The following is an 18906-nucleotide window of genomic DNA, read 5'->3' on the forward strand; positions in this document are numbered from 1 at the left end:
ACAGACAGACAGACAGACAGACAGACAGACAGACAGACAGACAGACAGACAGACACAATTTCATCAAGGGAAACCTAATTCAGTTGTTAAGTTTCAGTGGCGACATGTCTCACCAGACCCTGTTGCATGCGTTTTACCCAAGCAGTGCACAGTAAACAGTCTCGGGACGAGACATATATTACGGTACAGTAAAAATAATAATATTATATTGTTGCAACGATGCCCTTGAAACGACAAGTCGGTGACCTCGATAATTCAGTCGAGGTAAAACGTATCAACGCAGGACACACACACCCACTTCAAGGAAGAACTATATAAAAGTTATGCTCACTGCAGTAACTTCTTCAAAAGCTCTGTGATCGTTGCTGGTGTGACTTCAACTAAATTTAGGCCTACTTTCCAGTAGCTAGGCCAGTAGGCCATACTTACTACAGTATAAGTATAAGATCTCAAGATTAAATTCCCCTTTTCCGGAGTACCGTGGTGTAGATTGTGCTTAACTCACACAATTACGCTGCATGATGCTACAACTATTTAAACTGCTGGCTGTTGGCAGGCACTCCTCAAACTTTGGAATGACACGATGGCCCTATACTAGATCTATAGACTTATAGTCATAGTGATATTTTGTACGCATTATGATTTAGAAAAAAAAATTAACCCAGCCAAAAACCCCCAAAGAGAACAAGGGTTTCTGGCGGGTGCTCTTGTGAGGTTTCCTCCTTAAATTCTTTCCTCATACCAATGTAGATTACATTCTTTTATCTACCAAATAACTATCACCCAAATACCTTTCCTTTTTTGTGTGTTGCTAGTGCCGTAAAAGGTAGCCTAACTTACTAACCCCCCCCCCCCACCACACACACCAAAACAAGACAAAGAGAACTAGGTCTCAAGGTGGAAGACTGTCTTTCCAAGATATTTTATCAAATCCGGTGAGTTTGGTTACCAAAGTAGAGTACCGTACGCGGCTTCGAGGCTATTATATGTATACCCGGTACTGTAGTCATTTTACATATTTGCTTCCCCATCGCTGCTTACACTAACGGCGGGGACAACGCCCTTGTGTCTTCTGAGATCACGGAAAGATCGCTGATCTAGACCGACTATTATAAACACAACATTAAAAAATCCGCAACAAAACGCCTTGTGTTGACGAATGTGTACAAAGAGAAGTCAAGTGGTTTATCGTAGACACATTATTCCAATGTTAGATTCTGCTCAGTGCGACTGGCAGTTCCCAATCTGCCGATACAGTCGCCCACTCGCAGGGGTAGGCCGAGGCTCTGTGCGATGCAGGGGCTCGCCCGGCTGTGATTATTACTGTAAACATTTCGATTTTATGTCACTCAACCGAGCTGTGATCGAAGAACTGCCAATTATATCCCGTTCTAAACTCAATTTTGGTCTGATTTGCTGTCTCAAATCAGATTTTAGCCCCTGAATTAAAATTTGATTGCTTCTTTAGCACTTAATCAAATAACATTTTGACGCTACATCCTACAAATTATTTTGTTTATATCTGTGACTGGTTTCAAAGGCATGTTTTCACCATCTATGCACCGACAAAAGAAAAATAAGTTAACTTAGAATAATGTGGTGCCAGCTTGGAACGATCAAAGCCGATGTAGAACTACGCAATATTAACATCATTTCACACCATATTAAGCGCACTAGAACTTAGGTTTTACGGTAATAGCACATGGTATTTTTTCCTCCAAGATTGATACGTGGGGATAGTTCATTGTTTTTTTTTACCAGGCACAAAGAAATATAGGCTAATTCTAAGAAGGTATTGAAGACAAGGAATTAATTCAGGATATGTAAGCATATTTTGAAAATAACTAAATAGTAGTTCGACAAGCTATTTTATGAAAGGACTTCACGCCAAGCATCGAATATCAGCTGTAACAAGAATGTACTCCCTGCCAAGAATATCAGCCAATGAAAACATTTTCGCTTTGAGGTCACGTGTGCAAATTTCGTGGCGTGCTGGCTGCTCCTCGAAGCAGTCAGTCGAGCTGCGCCTTTCAATGAGGAAGGGTACTGACGCATTTTTGCGTAAAATCTGTTGTTTTACACCATTGGTACCTCAAAAGGGGCCAAAATAGTGGTGATTGGCAGTAATGACTATCATTCTCTTCCTTGTTGACACTAGTGCTTCTATGAACCAACGTACATATCTGGGAACGGCATTGATTGATGTAGCGAAGGCAGCTGTAGAGAGTTTTATGAAGGTAAACAAAGAAGAAGGGAGTGGAAAAAAGCTTTGAAAAAACAAAGAAATTTTTCATTTACAAGGAATTTATTATATCTTTGAGACATGACAGGTTAGTGACTTTTCCCCCTTTTGTTTTCTGTCTTTCTTTTTTAGAGTCGATCACGCGATGCAAGCAGTCGATGGGACCGTTACATGCTTCTGACGTTCGAAGATCCCCCAGCGAATGTAAAGGTAATTCGGAGAGCAGATGCGTATCCGAGGTTTTAGTAATTTTTCTGATATCTTTGGTGTAAATCGTTGAAAAAGCATGAACAGTTGCTTCTCCTGTCTTGTCTTTTTGGTAATAAAGAAGGATTTATGGACACAGATTTCCTGTATTGATGCTGACCGTCGCCATTTTGCCCTACGTGACGCAGGGGATGATGGGACAGGTGAAATGGATGCCCTAAGCAACGAGGTCATATTGTGTGTAGTTTGCCCGGTCAGAGGTCAAGGGTGAAACGTGTGCGCAGCTGAGGCAAAATTTGATGGGACTTAACTGACTTTGATGATCGCGCAAACATATTTACCTCAGTTTGAATGTTTAAAATTTTCTGCAAATTAGTTTTTCAAACGTCTACTTGAACCAGTCCTGTCATGAAGCCTTAGTAAGAACTATGTCTCCACATAATATCAACTTGGCCTAGATCTAGATCTATATATATATATATATATATATATATATATAAAAACTCTATAAAAACTCTATACACCCACTCATACCACACACACACACACACACACACACACACACACACACACACACACACACACACACACACACACACACACACACACACACACACACAATCACACACACAGATGAAATGGGGAGAGGATATGAAGTAAAGAGGAAATTATAATCAAGTACATGATGTATTCATCTGTGAGAAAAAAAAAATTGGGAATTTAAGTTTATATTTTTTATTTCTAGCAAGAGTTGATTATGTAGGCCTATATAGTATATATATGTGTGTGCCTGAGAAAAGGGTCCATACGTGTAGTTTTAAAAAAATATTGTAGTGTATTGCATTTTCACACAGACGTGACTATTTGCTCCACTCTTTTTAAAGCCTTTTCCACAAGTTATTGTAGAATTGCATGGATTGTTTGGAGACATTAGACAAGATTCGAGGAAGTCATGCAAAAACTCTTATTTTGTCATTATCCATGATGATTAGTCAACATGTGGTTACCCTTGATGCTTCAGAGCTCATATGTCTTTGCAAAGGAATCCAAAGTTTAACATCAAGAAATAAAATAAAAAATTAGATGTGTAGTGTTCTCAGAGCTTTTTTTTTTTATTGAATGTCGTCACATTTTACCCCCACTCCTCATACATGTGTGTGTGTGTCCATGACAATTTCAAATCTATAGTCTGAATAGATTTATGTAGACTTTTGTTTGAATTCAAGATTTTTGGTATTGTTAGTTATGGTTTGGAAGATTAGAGTTGGGTTATGGGTGTTTGCCTTTCACACTGAGTGTACTGGGTTTCAAATTTGTCAGATTTGGTTGGTTTATCAAGGATGTTCTCTCTTTTTTTTTTAGATTTAGGAAGGATAATTGTTTTGACTTGCTTTGTATACTGTTTTGGCTTAATAATGAGTATTCCTACTGCTACTTGCAGTCATTCTGATGAATGACAAGTTGTAATGTTTAATGTTTTGTGATGTTGTTCCTCTTTATCTCAAAGGCTGGCTGGAAAGAGAGTCACCTAACATTTGCATCTGAACTGAAGAATTTGCGAGCCTCTGGCTTGTCGTCTTTAGGTCCATCTCTGAAACATGCCTTTGACCTTCTCAACCTCAATCGCATGACCAGCGGCATTGAGACTTATGGACAGGTTAGTGGATGAGTTATCATGTATAGAAGCTGAGGGTCAAAAATGTCAAAATTAGTGTGATCTTTTTTATATATATACATAAATTGTTGGTGTCTTCTTTCTCTCTTCTTAACTCTTGTAAGGGGCTTTGGTACTTGACCTTTGAAATGACTACATGTAGTAAGGTGTTTAAACTTATAAGAGAGGGGGCTCTCGTGGCCTAGAGGTTAAGGTGTTGGCCTCTCATTCAAAGGTCCCGGGTTCGATTCCGGGTAGCGGCCATAAAATTTTCTTCTCTAAAATTGTCTCCTTTCACATCCTTTCCTGATCTCTAACAATGTTCTGTTGTCTGCTTTCATTTCCACTTTCTGCCCCCACCCCCTCACCTCCTTTGCCCCCTCCTCTGGGCTCCTGACTCTTTCTGCAGCCTTTCTACTGCTACTCCTTGGCTCCTCCTAACTGCTGTCTTTCTGCCACACCCCTGATCTTCTGGTAGGAAAGATCTACACCTAGCCTTCTCGGACAAGGGCGAAAAATCGCGGAGGGCTCGTGTGCAAGTTGCGCACGTTAAAGATCCCTTGGTGGTCTAAAATCGATAAGAGTAGGCTTCGGCCGCCACCCGGGCAAAATTCAAAATTTCCTACCAACGAAAAAGTATTAGGTGTGTCCCGCGCGCTCATATGACCTTATGCAGTTGCGAGCGCCGTAAAACCCTATACTAAACAAACAAACAAACAAAACTTATAAGAGCCCCCTGGGGTAGTGCCACTGACTGTAGTGTCTTTATGCCATTCCCAAAGGGGGGACATTTCTCGTTCAAGCACAGTAGAATTGTAGATAGGCTGATTCATGTCACGCTCATAACTGTGCCTGATCTACAACAGGGAACTGCTGCTTTTTCTTTCCTAATCCTCACTATTGTCATTTTTCCTCTACTTCTTTTGTATGTTTGTCACTCTCTTGTGACCTGCTATTTTTGGGGTGCCTTGATAGTTGAAGCAGACCTTGTGCTGTTGAAGCTAGAGAGGTGAGCAGAATAAGTCTGATTCCATGTAAAGACTTCTCTGTTGACATCCACCCCTTGGCGCTCATATGACCTTATGCAGTTGGGAGCGCAGTAAACCACTCTACTTTTAAAAAAAGCAACTCAAAAACTTATAAGAATAAAATTATTATGTAAGGCATTCTTGAAAAAAAATCAATTTCTTTGTTCTCTATTCTGTCAATTTATTGCACAATGTTCTCTATTGTAGCTGCTCTGAAGCTTTCTAATGTAATATATTTTAGAGCATTTTTGGTATTTTGTAGTAGAAATGTTCATAATTTCATCTATCAGAAGCCTACAATGGTTGGAAATTGTAAGTGGCACATTCCATAGAGATTAGTTATAGTATTTTATTCTCTTTTCTTGCCCCAGGGTCGAAGTCCATTCTACAATGAGTCGACAATCATAATTGTGATCACTGATGGAGGCCATCTCACCACAAACAGTGGTATTCAGACTGAGGTAGGCTTTGTTTAACACATCTGTCAGATTTGGGCTGTTTACTTTTACTCCAGATAAAATAAAAGAACTTACAATGGGGTACCTGGTATACTCATTTCTATGTCCAAAATCACATGGTAGATTTTTATTTGTCTCAGAAGCTCTATGTCTCTTGTATAAAATTAATACAACTGTTTTGTTGTAGAATATTGTTAAGGAAGAAGAAATATTATGGAGAAGGTCAGAGGTGGCTATATAGGAACAAAATGGAAGTTGTGGAAGAACTTCGAAAGTTAGATATTCTGAAATCCACTTTTTGTTCACCAGAAAAGCAGCCCGTTTCACCGTTTCATCAACTTGGTGGCTGGAGTATGATCTTCAGTGTTACAGGAGAGCTTTCATTTTTATATTTTGTTTTCTTTCCCAGTTGAACCTTCCAATGAATTCAGTGGTGCCGGGCACAGAACTCACTAAAGAACCCTTTAGATGGGATCAGAGGATATTTAGCCTGGTGATGCGCCTTCCTGCGAGTGTGCCACCAGACATCTCTGCCTTTCCCTTTATTCCTTCAGCAGAGAACACGGCTATTGATGTGATGTGTGAAGTCACAGGGGGTATGTTGATAAGTATTGTCAAAGCTTTGTTGATGCTGGATCCAATTTTGTATATTTGCAATGTTGCAGTGAAGTTAGTGAAGAATCGTATAAAATTTAGACTGCACAAGTTTGTTTTTTGGTCAGGCTCTATGTCATGATGTTCAAGCAGTTAAGAAAATCAACATGTAATAATATGTCAGTTTTATCAGTGAAACGTGAGTTTATTGGGCTGTGAAAAGTTGCATACATGTCACAGTGTACACTTGTGATTCTTTAGAGTTGAGAATTGAAAGAACAGGTTGAAGGTATGAAAACCTTTCTTTTCAATGTTTGATGATTGTATATATATTCAAGGTGAAAGGGGGGAAAAAAACATGTTTTGAGTGTTTGCAATATAAATGAGGTTTTGTCGCCGTTGAACTGTGTAATGGTTTGCAGCCATTTGCATTTTGGTCATCTCTCTCCCTAGGTCGGTCATATGCTGTGTACAGTCAGAAGATGCTGAATGCAGCCATTGAATCTCTTGTACAGAAAGTCCAATGTGGAGTTGTGATCAACTTTGAAAAGTTTGGCCCGGATCCTCCCCCCATCACTGATGCCAATCGCGGCGATAATGGGTCTGATGCAAATGGCAATGCCAAAGGTATGTGAAAGTTTTCCCCTCACAAACTTTTTCTTTTTTTCCTGGACAAGTTGAACAGATTCATGGTTTTTTTAAATTGTGAGAATGGATAAGATGATAAGAAAGTGATTGCTATTATTTACTTTTCTATATATATTGTACTAGATGCCTGCAGTTGCTAGCAATGTCCTAACTTTTTTATTTTTTGGATGCTAGAAGTAGAAGTCATCATCAATTCATGATGAACTATTATGAGATAGTGTAGGTAAGTTTATGATTTTTATTTTCTTTCAAGGGAAGGAGTATTAATGGCCATACTCCTGGGGTTTTTTTCGTGTGGAAAGCTTTGGAACAATATTTTGATGCTTTCTTGAGGGACTTGCGTTAAAATTTTTGTGTCATGTCTGCTTTTGTTTCAAGGATGAGGGTAAAGATTATCTCCATTTTCTTTTCCAGAAAATCAAGACACAAACAAACCGATTCTCATGGAGGAGTCTGAAGAGAAGAAGCTTGCCAATTCTCTGAGCAGCAACCAACAGAGTCAAGCGTGGCATAGCTGTCGGAGACTCATTTACGTGCCCAGGTCTGCACAGAAAGGTCACTGCACTGGTCACTGGCCTATCCCTGAGGGCTACTGGCCGGACATCACCAGCCCGTCCCTGGTAACAGATTTGCTTTTGTACTGTGGATATTTGCGGTTAATGTCTGTTCTGCTTATGCGTGTAAAGAAAATCTGGTTCAGCATGTGTTTGGAAGGTAGGAAAAGCGAAGATCCTTTATAAGTGGATGTTTTGTTCTAAGAGTACATTGTATATGAATTTGAAGAAAAGAGATTAATCTGTCTATCCTTTCCAGTTCTTGAGCTTATTTTGTTTCAGGTTAGTTATTACATCTAGAACTGGTAAATTTTATTCTGATACAGAGATCATGTTGTGGTTGTTACTATTAAGTGAACTCTTTTAATGAATTTATTTATTCCTGACCTTCATGTTTCTGAGCTGTGATGATTCAGTTTTGTTTTGTCTGCAGCCTCCTCGCTCAGCTCACCCTGTAGTCCAGTTCTCGTGCCAGCCATCAGATCCCCTAGTGATTGAAAATCTTCCCTTTGACAAGTACGAGCTGGAGCCCTCACCCCTCACACAGTTTATCCTAGAGAGAAGGCAGCCGAATACCTGTTGGCAGGTCAGTGGTGGTCTGTTCAGCTTACTTAAGCATTTACCCTTTTTAACTGGGCACCTTTTTGATTAATGAAAAGGAAATTGTGCAGAAAGTGAAGGATGTTTAATGAAGGCTTAATTTTGGCAGGCATACTGTAAATATTGTTTTGTCTTCTCTTTTAGTGGTGGAAAGTTCCTATGTTAAAGGTCTGTCAATAACATTACTAACATCATACTGTGTTGCAAATATGTGGAGACTGTTTTTATGCATGCAGCATTGAAAAATTAGTATTCATAAAGACTGGTATTTACTGTGTTAGTTGAATGGAATTGAGGGATATGTTTGATCTCCTTTTATATTTGAATGTTTGTGTAGTCTTGACTGGTATTAAGTAATGCAAACTTTGAAGGCATACTTTGTGATGAATTTTGCAAAATGATTATGAAGTGGCGCTCTTTCTGCTTTTCTTTGTAGTGTTTCTACTGAGAGAGTAGTTCTTGCTGAAATTTAACAGCTCAGACCCGCCACTAACAGGGCAACAATTTGATTGTTTCATTTTGTACACCCCACAGGTATTTGTGGCGAACAGCTCCAAGTTCAGTGAGATGTGCCACCCATTCGGCTACTTAAAAGCCAGCAGCTCCCTCACCAGTGTCAACATCTTCGTTATGCCTTACAATTACCCGGTTCTCTTGCCATTGTTAGGTAAGCCTGGACCTTGTTTGCAGTTTGAGGAAGCTGCCAGTAGATTGTACCGTTTCATAAGATGATACATGTAGTTGTGAAGCAGAAAACTTGCTGTAGCGCATGGATATGTGCTAGATAAATGCATTTTTTACTGCTTTACTGTCCATATTTTTGTCTTGTTTGTCCTTTTTGTCCACAAAACAGTAGTTGTCATGTCGGTGTTCTTTCCTTGAACTAACTGGATTGGTGAGTGCAATACTGTAAATTACAATGATTTTCAGAGATTTGTTTTCATCATTTTGTTTTGGAAATCACACCTTTTTCTAATCTAGAGAATTGAGTTAAAAATTATGGTTCCTTACCATTTTTGCGCCACCATATTTTTTTACACATATATGGCTATGCTATACTTAGTAGGTCACAGCTTTTGTGTTATTCACGTGTTATTACATGTTCATGAATGTACTTTAAATGTCTTGGCTGTTGTTTATACATTTCTGTACAATCTTTTCCCCTCTTTTTTGTTGCAGATGAGCTGTTCAAAATCCACAATCTCAAACCAAATCAGCAGTGGAGACAGAGATTTGAGAACTATCTAAAGACAATGCCTGGCTACTACGCTCCAGTGAGTGATGCTTTTCCGCCTTGTCATAGTTTTGTTGCATGATCAGACAACACTTGCTTGCCCTTAAAAGTAAAGAGTTATTATTTTTGGCTTGCAGGGGGGATTAATGTGTTATCTTTAAATGTACTTTCTGTTTCGAATGTATATTCCATCTCCTCGTCTGCATCACATGTTTTTGAAGTTGTTTTTTTGTTTTTTTCGTTTTTGTGAAGAATCTGAGACGAGCGCTGGCACGCATGGGAGCCCCAAACCTCGTGTCTGACAACACAGACCATTGCCTGAGCTACAGCGTCATCACCTATCTGAAAAAACTGAAAAATCAGGTGCGCTGTGTTTTGTTTACTTGTGTATGTTTATCTGTGCTGAGAAAAGTGAAAATGGTGTTATGACTAGCAAGCAGCAGTTTCTTCATATCCATTAATGTTATAATCAGATGTTTATAAGTATTGTTTCATTTTGATGTAGTTCAGTGTCATAATGTTTTCACACAGCCTCTTCTCAGAGCATTTTGGTCAAAGACAACGTCTTGTTTCAATGGTATACAATGTGTTTTATTCGTGCCAGAAAATGATTTTTGTGAGAGTCTTTTCGTTTAACGGACATATGGTACAAAAAAGTATTTTCTTCAGAGAAGGCCAGTCTTAGAAGGATTGTTTGTCAGCTCATTCTTCAATTTTTCAGAGAAACTGTGATCCTAATCTGTTCCTGGCAAAATACGGTTGTAATTGCGCTGAAGAAAGCTTTAAATAATACTGCTAATGGCTGTGTCGATATATCTCCATAATTGTCACATGCAACATTTTCTCTCCTTTTTAATTTCATATTCTTTATATTTTTAGTCACAGATTAAAATTTTTTGGTCTTTTTTAATCTTATTGTCACCATCATCTGCTTCTTGTGGCCTTCCTTGCAAGTGATGGGTGGTGTGGACATGATTTCAGTATTTATGTCTTTTTCTATTCTGAAATTAATGTAACATTTATTTTGCTGAAATGCTGTGAGCTACAACTGTTTCGTTCGTGAGTTGTTGTAGCCTTAGCTGTTCATTGCCTCACACTGACCTGATTGTCGGTCATTTTTCGTCTTTTCAGGCGAGGATGGAGATGGACAGACTGAATGCCTCAATAGGGCACAAAAGCTCATTCCATGAAGGAATCCGAGTAAACGCAAGGTAAATTTGTCTGCCTCTTGACTTATTTCAAAGTAAAAATTAACAAGAGGTGGTGAACAAGCTGTGTATTGAATGCCATTTTGCTTTAGGCTACAAAAGAAAATAATTTTTTTGTTAAAGCGTAATCAGAGTATTAATAGTATGGATTTATCGTTCTCCTTATACTTGTTTTATGGGCTTCTAGTGGTTCTAATCAGGTTGGCGGACACCACCACTGGTATATCCTACTTCTTTATTGTTTCTCTTTGGTTTCTGTTCTTTTAGCCTTTTCCCAACACTAGATTTACCGCTATTGTGTTGGTGTACACTTATATTTGCTCAAACACATACTCAACAACACTACTTATTTTTATTTTTCATAGGAGCAAGACGTCCATTCTGCAAAGGAAAGACTTCAATCAGTTACTGGCAAACCTAGGTGGCAATATGGCCAGCCTGAAACAAGAACTACAGCATGACTACAGTGGCTTCACGCTGGCCGTGGAGGACCCGGACATCAAGCCACAGCTCTACCGGTGGGTGTCGGCTCTCACTGTGGCGCAAACGTTCTTGGAACTAATCCACAGAGATATATTGGGGGTGGGGAAGAGTTGCTAACGGGGGGCTAACAGTGCAGTTGAACCTGTCCGAGTTGACCGTTGTTGGAGAGAAAAGGGATCTTCCTGGACAGTATCGTTATATTATAGTAAAAATGCAAGTGGCTGTTTGAACAAGTGGTTGAGAGTAGGTTGGACTGTATATTACATTCCTTTCCCCCCCAGTAAAAGAGGAGGTTGAGACTAATTGTACCATAAAAACTGACTGAGGTGTTCTTATTTATGAAGCACAGAGAGAGATTTCAAGCTGTGTGTTAATTCAGTGTAGTTGATGGGTTGGCATTGGAAAAAAACCATAAGTTTATGGGGAAAGGTTTACTCTTGTGAATTTTACACGTTTTGAAAATGTATCGTTAATGAAAGTATTTTTTGGTTACAAATGTTTTATCAATAACTCTACTTTGGTACATTTTTTATGTCTAAGTAACAAAATAATTTTTAGTTGACTTAAGATCTAATGTGTATGCTTTGATGGTGCGAGTGAAAAGGGTATTAAGTCAAAATAACTCATAGTGAGTGATGTATTTTTGTTTGCCCTGGTTTTACTTACCGTGAAGGGTTATCGTCTTATTGTATTGTTTACTTTTACCCAGAAATCCATATGACATCCCACGCAAATGCCTGATCGATCAAATCAGTCGTATGAGAAACAACTTCCTGAGGACTTCTGTCAACTCTGATTCATTGGTTGATCTTGGTAAGTTTGCTAGAACTGAGAATCTATGGATTCTCATGGGATCTTGGTGTTCAGTGGGTGCTGTTGTATAGTCTTCTTTTTATTCTTTTGTCAGTATAACTGTTAGAATCTGTTGACCGCAGCCAAACGTTATTTTGCTTCCTTGGACACATCCCGTAAGATTCAAATATGATATTTTTATGAAGCTTGCGGATTTACAATGTTTACGTTATTGTCATTGTTGTTACAGTGGAAATGTTATATAATCAGTTACAACTAAATTACAGAATATTTTGAAAATACGATATGAATTGCATGTGAAATGGGATTGGTCTTTTCACTTTAGGAATTAGCATATTTTGTACCCAGCTTTTTGTTAAATGTACACTTTTTCTAATGATGAAATTACACAGCATTTAAATCGACTGTTTCCTTTTATGTCCTTTGTCACAGATGAGCGACACCGAGTTCCCATCAGCCAAATGGGCAACTACCAGGAGGTATTGAAAAAACAGCCACCAGCTCTCCGAGAGTTGGAAAGTACACCAACTAGGCTTCACATGTTTGGCAACCCATTCAAAGTAAACAAACAGGTGGGTGTGGCTACTGAAGTGGCTGCTTTTTTGTTTGTAAATGCTGTTGGAGGACAAGATTAAAATGTGTGAGATGAGTGTTAATTCTTAAGGTAATTCTTGTATCTGATGAGACTAATGCTGGAACATTTTAAATATAAAGCTGATGATGTGGTCAATTAAAAATGATGTCAAAGATTATTATGACATGCTGTTCTCCCCAAACTGTTTGAGCTGAAGACTGATGATTCATGGGTTGAGAGTGAGGTTAGATTTTCTTACAAGACTTCACATATGTAAGTAATTTTGTGAAATGCGTATTCTAGATTAAGTTGTCCAGTAGGTGGCAGAAGTGCTAACTGTTGTCCACCTGTCTAAGGGTTATTTGTCCTTTGACTCTTTCTCACCGACTCTCAAGATATGATGTGCCAATTATTTTTCACTGTTGGTTGTATTTTTGTGTAAAATATATATGGTTCCCGACTATCTTGCTCTGAATGACTGTTATCATGTTGACGTGTTTGGACTTCAATTTTTTAAATGGTGATAAATGGCGATACAGAAGAAGTTTGTTTCTTTGATCAGTTGTTTGAGCACATGGGGGAGAAAAGTTTCCAATTTGCACTCTATTATATAAGTGACAGATGTAGCCTAGTTTAACACATTACACCCTAAGGGTCTGGACGGGAAGTCCATTCCTAGATCCTAAGCAAGGGGAAGGAACCCACCTCCCGCGAATACAAGCGTTAAAAAAACGCATTTAAAAAATACTAAACAAATTCCAAAAATCCTGAAAAAATAAAAGTTAAAAAGAGCAATGAATGTAGTTTCAGAAAAATATAACTTAATGTATGCACAAACTGTTGGAAATGTTCTAACTTTAGTTCAATTTGGGTTTCCGACCCGTGACTCTCACTCTCGGCCTCGCAGTCGGGCCCTAGATCAAAATTTTACATCTGATAAATCTGAATCACCCCAAACTCTTGCTACGTTTTCATCAAATTCTGATTCTTCTGATTTGCCATTAGCTTGTCTTTGCTCAAATCCATCGGTATTTCCTTTTTCAAACACAGTTATATATATAAATGTTGCTCTTCAACAAGTCGAGACACATTCGAAGTGTCAGAAACGTGATCGCACTTTGATCGGCTTTAATACTAAAACTACTGGCCCAAAAAATTTCATTTCGGTATCAAACGGAAGAAGAAACATTTTGCAATAACTGCTAATCAAAGTCTCAGGTCCAGGATCTCCTTAAAGCCACACTTAGTTTCTAAAGACGCTAGGTCGCCGCGGGCGTTTCCGGGCGAGTTAGCGTGGAGCGCGTAAGGAAATTCCCTGGCGAGTTTGGGTGTAATGGGTATTTGTCTGTTTCCTTGTTTTTGAAATTCATGAGTAAAGTGTTTTTGCTCTGGTTGTCAGTGGATGCTTTGTCCATTTTTCATCTTTCCTTACTTGTTTGTGTCGCAATGCGGCCTTAATCATGTTGATACGTTAATGAGTTCTTCAGTGTCTACATTTGATTTTATATCCCACCTTGCAGCTAACTGTTGATGAAGCTGAAGAGGCCATTGTTATAGGGAACTCTCCTAGGAAACGCTCAGCATCCGAGAGTCCCCCAAACTCTCCCAACAGGAAGAGAAAGCCAGGTAAAGCCTTAAAGATTCACTAGTTTATATTGTGCTTACATAGCTGCCAACAAATGCATAAAATGTATTTAATAAGGTTTTTTTTTAGGGCTTGGGCATTGAAGCCTGTTTTTATTAGAAAATATTTATTCACATTTTCCTTTAATGCTCCATAGACTTGCCAACGCTCGAGAAAAATTATGAACTTTCAAGACTGGATTTACAAGTAATAATGAGAACGAAGCCCATAGGTTACCAAAAGTTACCATTTCTCACATTATTGTTGTTTATTTTGAGCTTTGTATAGACGTAACCTATTAATACTGATTCATTGTCCAAGTCTATGACTTTGAGTAGCTTGAATTTATTAAATGCAGAAAAATGTATGTTGAATGATTTGGAGAGGGTTATTTGGCCGGTTCCCACCATCTTGACCAACTGTGCGCAGTCTTTTTGTTAGTTTTGAAGAGTTGACAGCCACGTTCTCATTTGTAAGCATGCCAGGAGAAATGTTCACACTCACTGCAATAGTCGTTTGTGGTAAAAAGATGTAGCTTTAGGAAATACAAGTCGAACCGTTTCTGAATTACCTCGCAGATGAATTATTAACAATTTTACCATCTTTTTATTTTAAAGAGTTAATTATCAACCACTGTATGTCTGGGAAAGTTTTACTCTTTTTTTTTTAAAGTTTGTTTTTGCACCATGTGTATATCATAGTGGAGCTATCAGCAACTGACTCCTCCGTTTCCTCAGGTCCCTTGCCACGTGACATTCCATACCGTCGTCCTTCCACTCCCTCCTCTCTCACTCCGCCCGCAAGCCCCGCCCCCTCCAACACATCTGACTCTGAGTCAGAAACAGGTAAGTAAGACGGCCACCCCGGACCCTTGGCTTGGCTCTACTGTTTATTTGTTTTCATACAAAAGTGCAAAATATTGTGAAAGTTCCATACTTCCTTCCTGTTGTTGCCCAGTTGGTTTTGTCCTGTTTTCTTTATCCCAGCACAAAATGACCTTGGTTGTGTCAATGTGCTTCTCTTGAACTGTCAGGTTTGCATGATAGCACTTGGGGATTAAACTTGGAATGTTGGATTGCCGGTGGGTGCTCTGGTATGGTTTGGTCCTTCTTTCCTATAAAAATCTATCGTCCTTATCTCTCCTTCTGTTTTGTGTATGTTACTCTCTTGTAACACCTAATCTTCGACACCTGTGTTGCAAGTGCCGTAAAACTCTAACTAAAACAGAAAAAAGTTTGTAATGGGATGTGGCTTAAAGTGATATTTCTTTGTTGTGGGAAACCTTTGTAAAGGTAGAATAGTTGTGAACACAATGTTCAGCAGCCAGTCCAGTTGAGGTTTTGTTTGTTGGAAAGAATACATGCAAAAAAATTTCAGAAATAATTGTTCCTTAATACTTTTCACCCACACAGCGCGTAGAGACAACACTTGTCCCCATGGACCAGGATGCAGATGCAGTACATCAGTACTACACCTGTATCTTGGCAAAAATACCCCAACCATTATCAAAATTTCAGCATACTGAGAAAATTAAAAAGTGATGATCGTGTGTTCACCATAAAAGGAGTTAGAATCAGAACTCAAAGCATTAGATCGAGCTCATTCATCACCCTAATTCTCATCATGGCGTAAGAGTAAAGCAGCACTCATGCTACGTCTACTTGACAGTTTTCAAAAAAATTTACTCCAAATTGTTGTATACAGAGTTACAACCTCAAAGGCCACACAAACCATCCAGAAAAGAAATTTATGTTAAACAAATGCATATTTCAAAAGGGAGATCATTGCTGCAAATTTTTTGTTGCTATATCACACCGTTGCCGATTGGCGTCCCATGGCGAAAGGGGACTTATTCTTACTGTTGACGATCGGTGTCACGTGGGGGCAAAGTGTTGAATACATTGATTGCTGAATTTGCTCATAGTGCTGAACTTTAGTGGATTTTATTTGTCGCGTCTAAGACTGAGACAAATTATTTTAGTCATCTTTTCAATATTTTTTTTTCTGTAGTAGACTGTTAGGATAATATTACTGATGCTAGCCGCTTTCTGAAAATGTTATGTTTGTATACAGTGGATTATGCTAAAGCTGAGTATGTTCATTTCGAAAACAATGGTAAACTGAAAGAAAATAGAATTCCCAATTTACTTTGTCAGTGTAAAAAAACTGCTTTTATTATTTAACCAAAAGGAATTTTGAGGTTTATGTTATCTAAATCTTCACTCTTAAAATAATCATGGTTTCATGGGCATGTTTATTTTTGCATGAAAGTTTATGCCCAGAAGGTTTCATTTTTTTGTTCAAAGTCGGCAAAGAGAACAGTATGTTTTATATCTGCCTATAACATGAGGTTAATATCTTAAGAATTCAAAGAGCGTTTTGAATTGTAATGATTTCCTATGTGATTGTTGAGACATTTTTGCTTCTTTTGTGTCCGTCGGCTGGTGTTTATACTTTGACCTGATCCCCTGTTTTCGCTATCACTTTCTTCCCTGTCTGTCTATTGTCAGACGAGACTCCATTGCAGATTGTTACGACATCGGATGAAGAGACGGGCTTGGGCAGCGATGGCGAAGAAACCTCTGTGGTTCATAATCATGTGAACTCCTTGTCTAAAACTAATTCTAGTTCCAGTGAGAATAGCCTGATAGGTCTGTCCAAGGTACTGGATGGGCTGGACCAGGTCAACGACTCTGACGCTGTGATAGATGAGTTTATCTCAGACAGGAAGGACGAGCAGTGGTGGGCCTTCAACCGCCAGCTCAAACTGCTCATCATCAAACAGGTCAAACGACCAGGGAGAAGTAAGTTGGCCTAGTTATAGCTGTTACAGACTTTGATATTGTGGTCAGGAAGAAGGAGCTGGAGGTTTGAAGACTGCATTCATATATTTTTTCTTCTTCTGTTTCTTTTGTAAGTTCTTTCTCTTCTACTTTTCCTGGCTGTCTTGAATAAGATTTGGAAATGAAAGAGGAAGGGATTGATGGCGTCTGTGGTGTAGTGGTAAGGTGCTTCACTGTTGGATGCAGGAGACCAGAGTTCGATTCACAAGTGGGGAAGATTTGTATTGTTTCCATCTGCCTTCTAGAATGTTGTATCTCCCTCTTCCAGGGACAGGAAAAGTTGAAACCAGCCTTCTAAATGATTTAAATTGTGTTGATGGGGGCATAAAACTTCTAGTTACAATTTGTTTTCTTCTCTATTCAGTCTTCTATTTCCTTTTGTTATTTGCTCTATTCGGTTCATCCCCCTATCGTCTTAGCGTATTCCCAACTTTATTCATTCTGTTTACTTAAGAGATGCATTACTTTTATCAGGAAGGGATTTTGTTTCCTAAGACTGGAAAATATTTTACTGATGAATGTCTTCATCTTTCTGCATGAATATTCAACACACTGCCCTTATTTGCCCTGAAAGGCAGGGTCGATTCGACCTGACCTATTCATGGTTTGAATTACATTGCCTTAAGTTCAGAACATCTTCAACAAATTACATCCACTACATTTGTATTCATACAATTAAATACATTTTTATTGTAAATAGTAATAAAATAATGTATTTCCTACCTTTTTACAGACACATCTCAGTTCTGCAACTTCATAAATTAATTCAGTTTTGAAAAACACAAGTATAGATCTGTAAGACAGTAATTTAATGTTACTCTCGTTTTCCTTTTTATTTTATCAAGTGGCTTGTAGACTTGACTCTGGTTACATTGCCTGCTCTTGCAAGTCCAGCTTGGGTCTGCCTCCGTCTTAACTTTGCACATATGATGACCAGTCTGTTTGAATGACCAGTCTTTGCACTTCCCTTCTTTTGCAGATTTTGACGGATTATTCCAACAGCTTAGTACGGTGCGGGGAAATTCCAAAGTGCAAAGCGAGTTTGTGAAGGATATCATTCATGAGGCGCGGAGGTTTAAGCGACATTCTCTGATTTTGCAGCTAGAAACCTTCTTACTGACAGTTGTTAGTCGAAACAACAACAAACCAAACCACAAACAGTCCATAAAAATTGGTCTTAGCTGAGACTTGCTCCGTCTTAAAGCTTACGAAAATTCTGATCTGCTTCTTCCAACTATTTGGGGAAAGCTTTGCCTAATCAAAAGGCTTCGGAATAAAGTGCCGTTGTCAATGCAAATATAGGTCTTTGCCTAGCTCAGCTGTCGTGGCTTGAGCTGTGAGCTGGTGTTCGTTGGTGAACACGCCGGACCGTGGCGCTCACACCGGTGGTAATCCAACGAACACACAACAAATGTTTTTTAGGGCAAGACGACGAGGCTGGCTGAGGAAGCGTTCCGCTGCCTCGGGGGGGGGTGCAGCCAGCGCTGCCCTCTGAGCTGTGATAGCTCACATTTGTTCCCCCTGGCAGCGGTTGCTGGCTGAGGGGTTTGGTTGTTTGTGTGTGAGAATGAGTTTGGTTGTTTGTATATATTTGAGAATGTGTTCGGTTGTTTGTATATAATGGGTTTGGTTGTTTGTGAAAATGAGGTTGATTGATGCTGTTGAGAATGAGTTTGGGTGAGTGTGTTTGAGAAAGAGTTTGATAGGGGCCGTTGAGAATGAGTATGGTTGTTTGTGTGTGAGTTCTATACTTATTGGGGATGGTTGAGAATGAGTTTGGTTGTTTTTGTGTGAGAGTGAACTGGGGAGGGGGGTTTTGTTGAAATTGTGAAGAGTTTGAAACATGCATGTTGTGAATTGAGAACTAGTGTGTGGAGAAAGAGAAAGTGTGTTCAGAGAAAGTTGCAAGTTTATAAAGTGATTTTTGTGCCAACATTGTCCGTCCACTCTGCTGGTAGGCTTAGTTGGTGGAACAAAATCTCTTGGTTACTGTTAGTACAGGGGCATCACTATGGGAGATTTGATTGGGGGGAGGAGGTGTGAATTATACTGCTACTTGAATTGAAAAAAAGAATAGTTTTATATGAAATGTTTGAGATTGCTATAGAGGTGAACAAGTGCAAAAAAATTAATGAGTTGGGG

At 39.0% G+C, this 18906-nt stretch overlaps 1 protein-coding gene across 1 annotated transcript; it reads left to right on the forward strand.

The window, feature by feature from the left end:
- Positions 1 to 1963: 1963 nt before the first annotated feature.
- On the forward strand, positions 1964 to 18892 carry LOC101846966 (integrator complex subunit 6). Its single transcript, XM_005100168.3, has 19 exons — positions 1964 to 2237; positions 2375 to 2452; positions 3957 to 4106; positions 5503 to 5592; positions 5999 to 6185; positions 6637 to 6810; positions 7246 to 7451; positions 7819 to 7971; positions 8520 to 8652; positions 9165 to 9259; positions 9472 to 9582; positions 10351 to 10430; positions 10793 to 10945; positions 11620 to 11723; positions 12156 to 12295; positions 13818 to 13923; positions 14659 to 14766; positions 16432 to 16725; positions 17744 to 18892. The coding sequence occupies exons 1-19, from the start codon at positions 2127 to 2129 to the stop codon at positions 17947 to 17949; spliced, it is 2679 nt and encodes an 892-aa protein (XP_005100225.1). The 5' UTR covers positions 1964 to 2126; the 3' UTR covers positions 17950 to 18892.
- Positions 18893 to 18906: the final 14 nt, after the last annotated feature.

The sequence above is a fragment of the Aplysia californica genome, unplaced genomic scaffold, assembly GCF_000002075.1.
Source record: "Aplysia californica isolate F4 #8 unplaced genomic scaffold, AplCal3.0 scaffold00238, whole genome shotgun sequence".
Lineage (NCBI taxonomy): Eukaryota > Metazoa > Mollusca > Gastropoda > Aplysiida > Aplysiidae > Aplysia > Aplysia californica.

What these genes read in the sequence shown, in the direction of transcription:
- LOC101846966 (XM_005100168.3), top strand. Translation starts at nt 2,127, where the DNA reads ATGACTATCATTCTCTTCCTTGTTGACACTAGTGCTTCTATGAACCAA. An exon ending in AGCCGAATACCTGTTGGCAG is followed by an intron (nt 7,972 to 8,519) that starts GTCAGTGGTGGT and finishes TACACCCCACAG; the next exon opens with GTATTTGTGGCGAACAGCTC. An exon ending in GGTTCTCTTGCCATTGTTAG is followed by an intron (nt 8,653 to 9,164) that starts GTAAGCCTGGAC and finishes TTTTTGTTGCAG; the next exon opens with ATGAGCTGTTCAAAATCCAC.